General features: G+C 40.2%; 1 protein-coding gene across 1 annotated transcript in view; it reads left to right on the top strand.

The window, feature by feature from the left end:
- Positions 1-12,727, top strand: part of ARHGEF28 (Rho guanine nucleotide exchange factor (GEF) 28) — a gene marked incomplete at its 5' end in the record, with an annotated part of 52,982 nt that overhangs the window by 14,907 nt on the left and 25,348 nt on the right. The window contains 11 exons of the mRNA XM_010081698.1: positions 658-798; positions 1,284-1,534; positions 2,463-2,585; positions 2,977-3,094; positions 3,948-4,202; positions 5,131-5,207; positions 5,948-6,126; positions 6,778-6,872; positions 7,734-7,916; positions 11,152-11,283; positions 12,017-12,102. Coding sequence (XP_010080000.1) covers positions 658-798; positions 1,284-1,534; positions 2,463-2,585; positions 2,977-3,094; positions 3,948-4,202; positions 5,131-5,207; positions 5,948-6,126; positions 6,778-6,872; positions 7,734-7,916; positions 11,152-11,283; positions 12,017-12,102 — 1,640 coding nt within the window. The remainder of the gene's footprint in view (positions 1-657; positions 799-1,283; positions 1,535-2,462; positions 2,586-2,976; positions 3,095-3,947; positions 4,203-5,130; positions 5,208-5,947; positions 6,127-6,777; positions 6,873-7,733; positions 7,917-11,151; positions 11,284-12,016; positions 12,103-12,727) is intronic.

The following is a 12,727-nucleotide window of genomic DNA, read 5'->3' as shown; positions in this document are numbered from 1 at the left end:
GTGTTACCATTTTAAAATTACAATGATTTGACATCCTTGCAGAACCAGAAGAGCAATATACTTTTCTTCTGCACTCATCTGATCATCTCCAGTGACAGTCTACACTGCAAAATGTCAACCTACGTAATTTGTATTTCCTCAGTAGCCTCACCTCCCACTGGTGAACTGCCCTCCTAAAATGGCTACATATCCTTGTGAAGTGAATAGAAATAGTCTTTTTCTATAACTTGGTGTGAGACTGAATTTCAGTACTGAAGGCATTCACTCACAAGGGATAGTGCAGGTATCTCTCACTGGACATTTGCAAAATGGCCAGTGCCCCTCCAAAATCAAAGCTACTTTTGAAAATGTTGGACTTTATTTTTAAATTTTAAAAATTTTATTCAACAAAGAATCATGAAAAGGTTTTAATCTGAGAAGAGTGAGTTTTTTTGTTCTCATGCCCTGCTGTCACATAGGCATATGAACACTTTGGTAATGATATTGATATCTGGCAAACTTCTCTGTTGTAAAGCCATTGCCAATGTTTGGAGAAGGCTGGTCTATAGTTCATCCCTGTGATGTGTTCCTCTTACTTTATGAATAGATCTGCATGTGCAAAGGAACTTCCCTTACTGTTCATGTGCTTGTGGTTATGAGATATGTGTTTTGTCATAGATGATGTGGATTTGTCTCAGTGGACTGATCTCTGCACAGATGCACAAGAGTTTGAGGCAGAGTCCTGGAGTCTTGTTGTGGATCCAGTGTTCTGTAGCAAGCAAGAAAAGGATGTCATCAAGAGGCAGGATGTAATTTTTGGTCAGTATTTCAAAGTTCGGAGTAGGTTTAAAAAGCAATTTGGCTTAGAAGATAGAGAGGGAGACTGTGGTTTATGTCCAGAAGACTGAATGATTCAGCTCAGGATAATAAGAAGGTTCAAATAATATTTTTGTCAGAAATTACAATGTGTCCTAGGTCTAAGGTAATGGAGAGTGTTGACTGCCAAAGACATGTCTACATTGTTCATGAAATGGTTGAGGTTAGAAGTGACCTTATCCAATTGCCAGCTCAAGCAGTTGCTACCCCATCTTGTTCAGTGGGGTATGGTTGAGAGAACTGTACCAGAGCCAGACAAACAAAGTTTTCCTACTGACAGAATCTGTTAGGTTTGAGGCTAACACACACACAAAAAATTATGACTGTATATTTGAATGTTGTAATTGATAAGATTTGAATCTTATCTTTGAAGGTGTGCAGAATGTTCAGGTGATTACTATACTATGTTGTTTTCTTTTATGCTGCAGAGCTGATGCAAACAGAAGTGCATCACATCCATACCCTGTTCATTATGTCTGAAATATTCAGGAAAGGGATGAAGGAAGAACTGCAGCTGGACCACAGCACAGTGGACAAAATATTCCCCTGCTTAGATGAGCTACTGGAGATCCACAGACAATTTTTCTGCAGGATGAAAGAGAGACGGCAGGAATCATGTGAGGCAGGGAGCGAACGTAATTTTGTAATCAGCAGAATTGGAGACATCCTTGTGCAGCAGGTAGAGGCATCAGCTCTGCTAATCCTTTATGTAGCCAAGGTTCCCAAATTGAACAATTTATTGACTTTAAAACTTTTGTGGGCAGGAAGAGGCCTATAGTTGACTCATGAAATTAAAAGGCTGTCCCCTCCAGATTATTGCAGTGTGAAATAGGAATGAGAGAAAATAATTGCTAATAGATAACTTGGGATGAACTTCTACCTATACGGTACAAATGATGATGGAAGTGATGAGCTTGATCCTGTTCACAGCAGAAGGCTGCTCTCATCATATCATGGACTTCAAAAAATGGAAGCAATGGATTCACTTTTTTAACAACTGAGCAGAGGTCTGGAGAATTGACTGGTGATGAAAAGCAAACTACCCATTCATTTCTTGTAGTGATCTGGCATATTGCATCTCAGGTTGCTGTTCATTAGAGAAGGGGTGGTCACAGCATGTTTATGGTTGCCATAGAACAGCTAACAAATGCCACTTGCTGGTAATCTTTCAGTTCCTTGCAATTACGAGCATGTAGCTGTTTACCTTCAGTCAGTCACTTTTCACTTCACTGAAATAAAACAGCTGAACTGTTATCTTGTCTAGAAGCAGTGTGGAGATCAGATGAAAGCAAGTAAGCCTCAAAGAGATTGTGTTTGCAAAAAGGTGAAGGAAATGCTCTTATAACAATTGTTCTATCTGTTATTGGCAAGACTGTAATGAAGGTCACTTGTACTCTGTCCAGCCTATGTTGTTGCTCTTGCTCCTAAAAACAGCTAGCCCATTTTCATTCTGTAGTGAGAGGCCCTGTTGGTGAAAATCAAAGAACTTGAGAAACAAATAGGATAAAACTTAAAAGTTTGTTATTTGTACAAAATACCTTAGTTAAAGGTATACGCTTTCCTGTTAGGTGCAATGTTGAGCAGAATTCACTTGCTAATTTCTTCAGTTTTCAGAGGAAAATGCAACTAAAATGAAGAAAATATATGGAGAGTTTTGCAGCCATCAAAAACAAGCTGTTAATCTCTTCAAAGAGTTGCAGCAAAACAAGAAGTTCCAGAATTTTATTAAAGTAAGTTTCTGTGGAAATGTGATCACTGTTGACAAAATGCTTAGGCAAAAGATACGTAGCTTCTATTTAAATTTAGGATTGAAATTGTATTCAGTAACTCACTTTTAATGGCTAATAAAAATTACAAAGTTTTTCCTCCTTGACCAGTGAGCTGATAAATTACATTTTTCTTTCAAATTTAAGAAAACTTTGGCATCCAGTGTGTATTACACACATTTTTCTGTTACGGTACACCTCATTCCTCAGGGTAACAACTGTTCCTTGGGGATGGCTCAGATAACCCATCATCTTGTTTCAGCTTATTCTAATGCATTTAGATCATATTTCTTATTAGTCAGTTGGTGGTTTAATATGCATTTGCTACCTAAGGTATATATTTGTGTCTGTGCAGCTGAGAAATAGTAACCTGTTGGCACGACGCCGAGGAATCCCTGAGTGCATTCTGCTTGTCACCCAACGAATCACCAAATACCCTGTTCTTGTTGAAAGGATATTGCGATACTCTAAAGGTGAATAAAAGCTGAAGTGTTGCTTCATGTCTGGAACCCTAGTGTGTTTCTATGTAAGGAATATGCACTGCTACAGTGTAACAAAAGATTAAATTCACTGCTCTGAAGAGAACCAGAACAACATAAATATCTACTGTCCAGGCAAATGTCACCTGAACAGTGTGTCTAGTTTATGTAGTCCTTATGAAGGCTAGGCTGTGAAAATTTCCAATATTCCAGCCAGGTAAGCCACAGAAGACGAGAAGAGCATATTTGTTCTAGCAAAAGATCTTGACTAGAAGATGTGAACTAATTCAGGCATGCATCTGCACCTACTTTGAAATGAATTCCAGTGGAGTCTCTTGTAAGCAGGGTTGGGCAAAAACAAAGCTTGAATGACCTCTGGAATTTCCTAGAGCATTTTAGATATACTGATAACTTACAGATATAGCCCCCCTAAATGGGCAATAAATGAGCATTGTAGAAAGCTACATATCCAAATGTAAATCCTTTGTGCTTGCAATCCTATTTCAAGGGGTTTTTCACTTAGCCAAAAGAGTAATGTACTATATGATTTACTTAGTGAGTAAAATTTTTTAAATGCTAACAACTAATAAATATGTCAGAAACTATTCAACATGTTGTTTTGACTAATGAATAAATCTGAGATACATGTCATCTTTTAATAGGCAAGTCAAACTAAGGTAGATGCCACAAATATTTCCAGTAAATTGATTGCCGGGTTCAACTTCAAATAACATGTTTATCAATTTAAGCTTTGCATCATGTTGATTGTTTCAAGAAAGTAAGGAGTGATATCTTCTTTTGAGTATGCTGACTACTATCATTTTGTTTATTTTTTTGTTTCATACAGAACAAACAGAAGAACATAAAGACCTCTGCAAAGCCCTTAATCTAATTAAGGACATGATTGCAGCAGTAGATTTGAAAGTGAATGAATATGAGAAAAAGCAAAAGCTGTTGGAAGTCCTCAGTAGAACTGAAAACAAAACATATACAAAGCTGAAAAATGGTCATGTTTTTAGAAAGCAAGACTTGATGAGGAAAGAGAGGATACTTCTTCATGAAGGTTTAGTGTACTGGAAGACAGCAACTGGTCGTTTCAAAGGTATTCCATCCAAGCAGTAAAGCCCCTTAACTCTTTATTTGCAAATAACATAGGAAGATTGGTTTAAGTACGAAAATACTTCATTACATTGTATTGCAAACACAAATTTCTGAAGTAATGGTGTTGAGAATATGCTGCTAATTGCTACCAGAGTGGTTCCAGAAGCTGCCATGGTTTGTGGGTAGTCCACTGTGTGCCTGGGTAAGAAGCCAAGTTCACATACAAAGCCATCAGCTGCTTTTCTTTGTCCAGTCCCTTCTTTTAGTTTCTACAGTTTTCAGTTTCATCCTTTAACACAGAGTCTTGACTTGTACATGAAAGGCATGAAAAATCATGCACAGTTCTTCAGTGGTACTGGTACATCTGCAGTGGAAAAGAAAATCTGAAGCCACATTTGGCTGGAGATCGATTTTTACATGCAAGCCCAGAATCTGATTTTTCGTTTTAATCACATGTAGGGGTTGGGTTTTTTGGAGCTTACTAGTATTTTCTGTACAACTTTATAAAGCTATCTGTTCATTGTTGTTCCAGAAATACTTTAATCAGTGTTATATTGTGCTGTCAGTATATGTTACAGCATAGGTAAAACAAAATTTATGTGGGGTAGTCTTTGCCAGGTTGCATGCGAGCAGCTTGGGGAAGTTGTGCTGACATTGAAGTGAGGGTTTCTTTTTTACTGGTGCTCCAGCACAGTGCTGCAGGAGGGTAGATAGCAGAAAGTGTGGTCTTTCCTGGGATATACAAAGTGATGGTGTGCAGTTGCTTCACGCAGACCATAGGCTAATCCAAATACTTCCTGTTTAGTTTACTGTAGGATTCAATGCAATATTTATGGATTGACTTCTCCATTTTTAGAGATAAAAGAAGAAATTAACTGTAATTGTAATAACTTTAATTAAAAACATTATTTTCCTTTTCTTATTTTAAGACACCTTAGCTCTGCTTCTAACTGATATACTACTGTTCTTACAAGAAAAAGATCAAAAATACATCTTTGCAGCTGTTGTAAGTATATTATCACATGTTTGAATATACACATTGCACTTTTATTTGTATATTTCTAGAAAGTTAGGTCCTTTTCTAGGTATTACTGCATAATGGTGTTTTTGTTTGTTTGTTTGTTTGTTTTTGTTTGGTTGGTTTTTTTAATCCTGGTAGTGTATTTGGAATGGTAATATGCCAGTATATGGATAATTAAGTTTATTTTCAAACTTAAGTATTCTTTTATAGGAAGAAGGATGAAACTAACAGAATGATATTTTTAGTGTCATGCCTCATCTGGTTATGAAGACAGGAAGTAGAGCAGGCTCTTTCAATTATCTAAAATACTTTTAAACTTCTGTCTCTGTAAAAAAAACCAGAGGAATAATTTTAACTGCAAATGTAGGTAGTAAACAGACATAAATGTATGGAAGGTCATGGAGAGAAGTTCCCAAGCTATATAAATATAAACTTTATATGAATACTGTGCCTCAGTATCATTTAGCCTCTGGGACTGCTAAAAAGCACATACTCAGTGCTTGACTTCTTCATAAATAGTATAGCGTATTTTTAAAAATAGTTTAAAAATTGATATCTGAATACTCAAAACTTGCAGCTTCTTACACCTGGTGAGAACATTTGTAGTCTGACTACAGCAGGACTAGAATTAGTCCAATTATTTGAAAAACCATGCTCTTCTAAAAGTGTGATGTTTTATAAGAGAGTAATTTATTGTTTGCATGTGCTGTGGCTGTTTCCCCTAGGACCAGAAGCCTTCTGTTATCTCTCTTCAGAGACTCATAGTGAGAGAAGTAGCCAACGAAGAAAGGGGGATGTTTCTGATTAGCGCCTCATCTACAGGGCCTGAAATGTATGAGGTTCATACCAGCTCCAAAGAGGAGCGTAACAACTGGATGAGGCATATTCAAGATGCAGCAGAAAGGTAGAGGAAAAGGCTTTTGGTTTTCATCCTAGTAGTCCAAAGCAGATGGGGGGTCAGCTGGATATTCATGGCAGCATGCTCTCTGTTCTGCTCTCTATCCTGTGAGGCTGGGTTCTTCTCTGAGCTCAGGACCCAAAACTTCACCATCACTTCTGCAAAACTTCCTGTGTTACCTCTGGTTTCTCACTGAACCAGGAGGCTCTTCCTGCTTCCCACTAGATGTCTCTACCAGGATTGTAAGCTTATCTGACCTTTGCCTTTGGCACTGGATTCTTTCCAGAGTCCTGCCCACCCATTTTGGGAAAATCACAGAATCGTGCCTGTTACCTTGGTGTCAGCTCCTTAAGAATGACAGGGAAGGCATGCTCTTTACAGGTCCCAGGCTTATGCTTAGTACAGCAAACCTGCATGAGGGCCAGCCACCCATTCACTGCACAATGCAGTCTTACCAGAATTAAAAGGAGTCCTTCAGTCTGTTTTGTCCAGTTACTACTTTTTAAAGAAGCAGACAAATGGCATGCTTCTGGATTGTAGCAAAAGTTGCTGTTGATGTTGTGTTCTGTTTATTATGAGTGCAGCACTGTGCTGAAGATGAATGTATGATGTGCAGATTTTCCTTTATCCACCTTTGTTTGTCTTTCATCTTTGAAGTTGTCCAGAGGAAGAAGAAGAAGGAAAAATGAGTGAATCTGATGAGGACAGACGTATGGCTGAGGCCAAAGCATCCAGAATTCAGAAATGTCAAGGTGTAGTACCTTTCCTGCCACTCTGAGACATCCTGCATCCTCAGAGTTCAGGATGAATGAATCATACACCCACGCTGGCTAGTGGGTTCAGAGTGGCTCACTAGGCAGAGTGACAGCAGAGAAAGCTGGGGAGGTCTGATTGTTTAATGTGATTTTTCTGAAAGAGAACCATATTTTCCTGGTGTGTTATATTTTTGCTGCATTACCATTAGTACAAAAGAAAGGGAAGAATGGATGCTTTCAGAATAAACGCTAAATTTCCCATGTTAGCATCAGGGCCAGATAGTTCCCAGTTTGTGGAACTCTTCAGTAATTGTGTGGCTTTGTGCTTCTTTATGACATTTCATCCTTTGTTGCTATTATTTTTATTTGAAAATGTAGCTAATAGGGATAAATTCTGCTTCCTTAGTTTCCCCTACACCTAACTTCCACTTCTTTATACTGCTGCAAGGAGAGATCTTTCAGTCCTTCCTGGAGAAAGCCACAGGGAAGGGCATCCTCTGCTGAGAGTAGGTGTTATTCTTTGACATTGAGGCTCTGAATCAATGCATCTTACAGCTGCCTGAGCCAAGTGCTTTTCCAGCATTGCTCATTGTGAGTGCAACAGAAAGCAGCTGAGGGCCCCGATAACACAGCCAAGGCCACCTCATCAGGGTAGGTAGGCCAGGGCCTGTGCCAGCTTTCATGAGGGTGGACTATAGGAATTTGGTTCCTGGCCAGTTAAAAAAGGCATTGTGCGACTCTGTTGCCTAGCTGAAGTTGTCAATGTCTGTGTGGTGTAAGGATTTGAAGGGTGAATGGGGAATGTGCTTTGCCTGGAGGAAAAGAAGTACTAATACAGTGTTCAATTTTGGTTGACAGAATCACTGAGTAACCAGGACCAGCAGATCTGTAATTATTTGGAAGAGAAGTTGCGTATCTATGCAGAACTAGGACATATGAGCGGGTTTGAGGATGTTCACGTGGAACCTCACCTCCTTATCAAACCTGATTCTGGAGAAACTCCACAGGCTGCTTCATTGCTGGCAGCAGCACTGAGAGAAGGTGAGTTTGCATGGAAAGAGTGAACTCATGACTCTTCACATGGGCAGATATTTCAAGGTGACAGTACAGCTGTATTGCCTTGTGCTGTGATTCTGTCAAGTCTCAAGAACTGGCAGTGTCAAAACTTAGCAAAGGGCGTTGAAGAGAAGTCTCTCAAGTTCATATGTGTCAGATGCACGAGATGGTACCTGTGTGATTGTAAGATAAGGGATACGTCTAATGTTTAACATCATGTTAAACATGTTAGGCAGGTGGGGACGTGGTGTTAGGTTGTGCCTGATGATTGTTTCCTGAGCTGTCCTCCTGGCAGTAGAGCCTTGTGAAGTAGATTACAGGATGCAGTATGATATTGAACCTGGTCCCCAACCTTCATGTACCTAGATTGATTTGATGACAGATCAGAAACATGTAGGGTCATGTACAGACCCAACTATGATGATCTTGACAGATATGCCAAGAAACACCTGCCGGAATTGCTGTAGGAGCCATGTTTTCTTCTGCATACTATCTAACAGAGAGATGATGGCCTTGTACTACCTACAGTGCTTTCCTCTAAAGGAAGGAAGGGGGTGGTATTTCTGGATACCTTGCCTAGCTGGAAATTCAGATAAACTTCTGCTAAACTCAGATGAAGAGAGTCCTGGTAACCTTAGCCATATCCAGCATGTGCTGTGTGCTCTTTGACAAAGGCATCAAGATAGTCATTGTCTAGATTGAGAGCTGTGGGGTAATAACCACATTTCAACTGATAAAGCAGCAAAGGTTGGCTTCCTGCATCATTATGAAGTCAGAGAGCATTTCCTGATAAAACTGATAAATTTTGGGTAGGAAATGTAAGTCAGTAATGCAATAGTAGATGTAATTTTAGCAGCCTATACTTACAGACTTTGTTCTACCCACTTTTAATTTTCACTTTCTCTCATGCTGTTATTGCTGTTGATGATGTCTAGGATTTCAGGACTTTTCAGAACACTATAAGGAATTTACAGTTGCTTACACTGTAAGCAGTTTGTGGGGATCATTTTCCAGAACAGGAATACTAAGTCCCTGAGCTAATAGTAGACTCTATAGGAATAGAACATTGCTAGAGAAGGATAGAATTAGGGAGTGCTTAAGCAAAGTGGATATACACAAACCTGTGGGATGAGATGGGATAAATCCAAGGCTGCTCAAGGAGCTGACCAATGTCATTGTAAGGCTGCTTTCTATCATCTTCAAAAGGTCACAGTGATCAGGAAAGGTTCCTGATGACTTGAAGAAGGTAAGCATCACACCATTTTTCAAGAAGGAATATATATCCTGAGCTGCATCAAAGGAAGCATAACCAGCAGGTTGAGGGAGGTGATTCTTCCCCTCTTCTCCGCTCTTGTGAGACCCCACCTGGAGTACTGTGTCCAGCTCTGGAGTCCTCAGCACAGGAAAGACATGGACCTGTTGGAGTGAGTTCAGAGGGGAGCCACGAAGATGGTCAGAGGGCTGGAGCACCTCCCCTATGAGGACAGGCTGAGAGAGTTGGGGTTGTTCAGCCTGGAGAAGAGAAGGCTCCGAGGAGACCTAATAGCAGCCTTCCAGTACTTCAAGGGGGCCTACAGGAGAAATGGGGAGGCACTTGTTATCAGAGAGTGTAGTGATAGGATGAGGGGTGACAGTTGTAAGCTGAAAGAGGGTAGATTTAGATTAGATATTAGGAAGATATTTTTTACAGTGAGGGTGGTGAGGCACTGGAACAGGTTGCCCAGAGAAGTTGTGGATGCCCCATCCCTGGAGGTGTTCAAGGCCAGGCTGGATGAAGCTTCGAGCAACCTGATTTAGTGGGGGGTGTCCCTGCCCATAGCAGGGGTGTTGGAACTTGCTGATCTTTAAGGTCTCTTCCAACCCAAACCATTCTGTAATTCTATAATTCAGGGAACTACAAAATAGTCACCTCATTCTCTGGGATGGTGATAGAGCCATGGTGATGGAAGCCATTTCCCAGTACATAAAGGAGAAGAAGGTGACTGGCAACAGCCATCATGGATGCATCAAGGCAAATTGTGTCTCACCAGCCTGACAGGTTTTATGATGAGAGAAGTGCATGTTGTTTACCTTGACATCTGCAAGGCTTTCAACACTGTCTGCACTGGCTATAGTATCCTTACAGGATTTGGTGAGATGCAGACTGCATAACTGGGTGAAAAATTGCCTGGACTGCTGAGCTGACAGGACTGTGATTAGTTGGTACGATGTCCAATTGTCAGCATCTTACTAGAGGATTCCCTTAGGGATGTATGCTGAGACCAGTACTGTTCAGCATATTTATTAATGAAGTTAACCAAAGGACTGAGTACACTCTTAATGAATTAATGGCTGACACCCAATCGGGTCGGGTGGTGGTGATCAACATGCCAAAGAAACCTCTGCAGACTGGGAAAATGGGCTAAGAGAAACCCCTAGAAGTTTGACAAAGGGAAGTGCAAAGTCCTGAATCTGGGATGGAGATTGTTGTTGGTACAGGCTGGACACTGACTGGATAGAAAATAGCTTCGCAGAAGTGGACCTGGGAGTCCTACTTGACAGCAGATTGACTGTGAGCCAGCAACGTGCCCTTGTGGCAAAGGCGGCCAGCTACCTCCCAGGCTGCTGCATTAGGAGAAGTATAGCCACCAGGTTGAGGGAGGTGAGACCTATCTGGTCTGGAGTGCTGTGTCCAGTGCTGGAGCTCCCCAGGACAATAGAGACATCAACAAAGTGGAGCAAATATGGCAAATCACACCAAGATGACTAGGGGGCTGGAGCACATACTGTCTGAGGAGGGGCTGAGGTAGCTGGACTGTTCAGCCTTGAGAGAAGGCTGCTAGATGGGATCTCATTGCTGTCCTCAGCTGCCTAATAGGAGGATACAGAGAAGCCAGATTTTTCATGGACACACATGGTGATAGAACAAGAGGCAACAGGCAAAAGTTTGAACACAGGCAATTCAATCCCAATTAAATTAAAGGAAAAATTATATGGTGGTCAAAAACCAGAACAGGTTTCCCAGAGAGGTTGTGAAGCCTTTGTTCTTGGAGATATTAAAAGCTTGTCTATGCAAAGCTCTGAGACACCCGATTTAGTTGGACCAGTGAGTAGGGCATTGGACTAGATGACCTCTGAAAGTGCCTTCCAACCTAAATCGTTCTATGGTTCTATATCATTGATTTATACATGAAGGAGCTATTTAAGGGGCCTCTGTAATTCTGTATGTTTTCCTCTCTAGTTGAAAATCTCCATGTTGCTGTAATGACATCACAAGGGAGTGAAACAGACAGATCACCAGAGGAAAGTATTGAGGAATTAAGTGTGAAGCACAGATGTAGTGCCAATGAAATCTTGGAATCTGTTCCTGATGGTGAGTAGAATTTGATGCTTTCACATGTTCAGAGTGTGAAAATAATTGATCAATATTTTCTTGTTTTTTTTGGAAAGCTTCCTCAGTCTATGGCAGAATCAATAGAAAATAATGTAATAAAAGTTGTCTTTGGGCAAATACTCAGATAACGTATATTGTCATATAACTTAATTGAAGTAAATGGATGTTTTGCATCCATTGCAACTTTTCCATAGCACATGTCTGCATTCAGCATTATTGAGTCAGATTTGCATATCTCCATAGACTTTCTTGTCGTTGTTGCTCAGCTTCATAGAAAATCCATATTGGAGTATAGGCCATTTCCCAAGTCAGATTATTTTCATCAGAAGGCCTGAAAACTAGAATTGACATCTCCATAATTTCAGTTGTAAAAGGTATAGCATGGATTTCTTGCAACAAAAATGCAAATAAAGTTCTGTAAAAACCACTGCTGCAGAGCACTTTTAGTGATAGGGCTATACTTACCTCCAAACCTTCATAACTGAAACACTACTAATTTTTAAGGTAGGAAAACTGGATTGTCCCACCTCTGCCATCCTGGCTTCCAAGCTTGTTTTTCCTCAGCCTAGAAGCCATTATGTAACTCCAAATTACATAAGTCTCTATTTTCAGCATCCTGTGAGTAGCTGTAAAAAAAGCGTGCCCTTGTTTCTGTGGTCAGAATACGCTTTGATGCAAGAGAAAGATATTTTATTGGAGCTTTATTTGTTAGATGCAGAAATAAAAGAAGCTGAAGAATCATCTGAAGTCGATCTCAGTGCTGAAAAGGAAATGGCAGGTGCCAATCTAGAAGATAAGGTATTGAAATGGATTTTTCTTCCTGTGTTGCACATAGCACTCTGGGCACTGGGAATATAACTGCTGTCCAAATTTTTAAGGGGTATCTAAAGGTTGTTCCAAAACACAAAGCATGGGATAGGCACATTTTGTCCAAGCCCAGATAATTCAATTTAATAGAGGTCACTGCAATTAATAATCGATTTTAAAAAAGCAATCATAAACAATCCAAACATAGAACTATTTTCCTGCCAGGCTTACAGATCAGTTGATTGTAATAGCAGCCACAATGTTTTTGTACCACTTGTATGGGCCACTTAAGAGCCTGTTCTCTGCTGTCATCATTCAATACATCTATCTCTATGAAGCTGACAGTAGTATTCCCTCTACTCCCTTCTCCTATTCACAGAATGATGAAAGTCTCCTGCAGTGACAGAGACCTCAGCTAATGCAAGGAAGACTTGTGCATTGGAAGAACAAGCACATAAAATAGGATGGATTGTCTTACACTAGCTTCCTTCAGAATTCCGAATTAAGAAAAAAATGGAGCAATTAGAGAATAGAAGAGAAACTGCCCATTTTTTGAAATCCTATAACTCATAAGCAAATCTGGGGAAAAAGCAGAATCAAAAGTCAGTTCTGGGTA

The sequence above is a fragment of the Pterocles gutturalis genome, unplaced genomic scaffold (assembly GCF_000699245.1).
Source record: "Pterocles gutturalis isolate BGI_N339 unplaced genomic scaffold, ASM69924v1 scaffold43459, whole genome shotgun sequence".
In the NCBI taxonomy this organism is placed as follows: domain Eukaryota; kingdom Metazoa; phylum Chordata; class Aves; order Pterocliformes; family Pteroclidae; genus Pterocles; species Pterocles gutturalis.
Note: the sequence above shows the minus strand (reverse complement) of the source record. Positions and strands in the feature narration are given on the sequence as shown.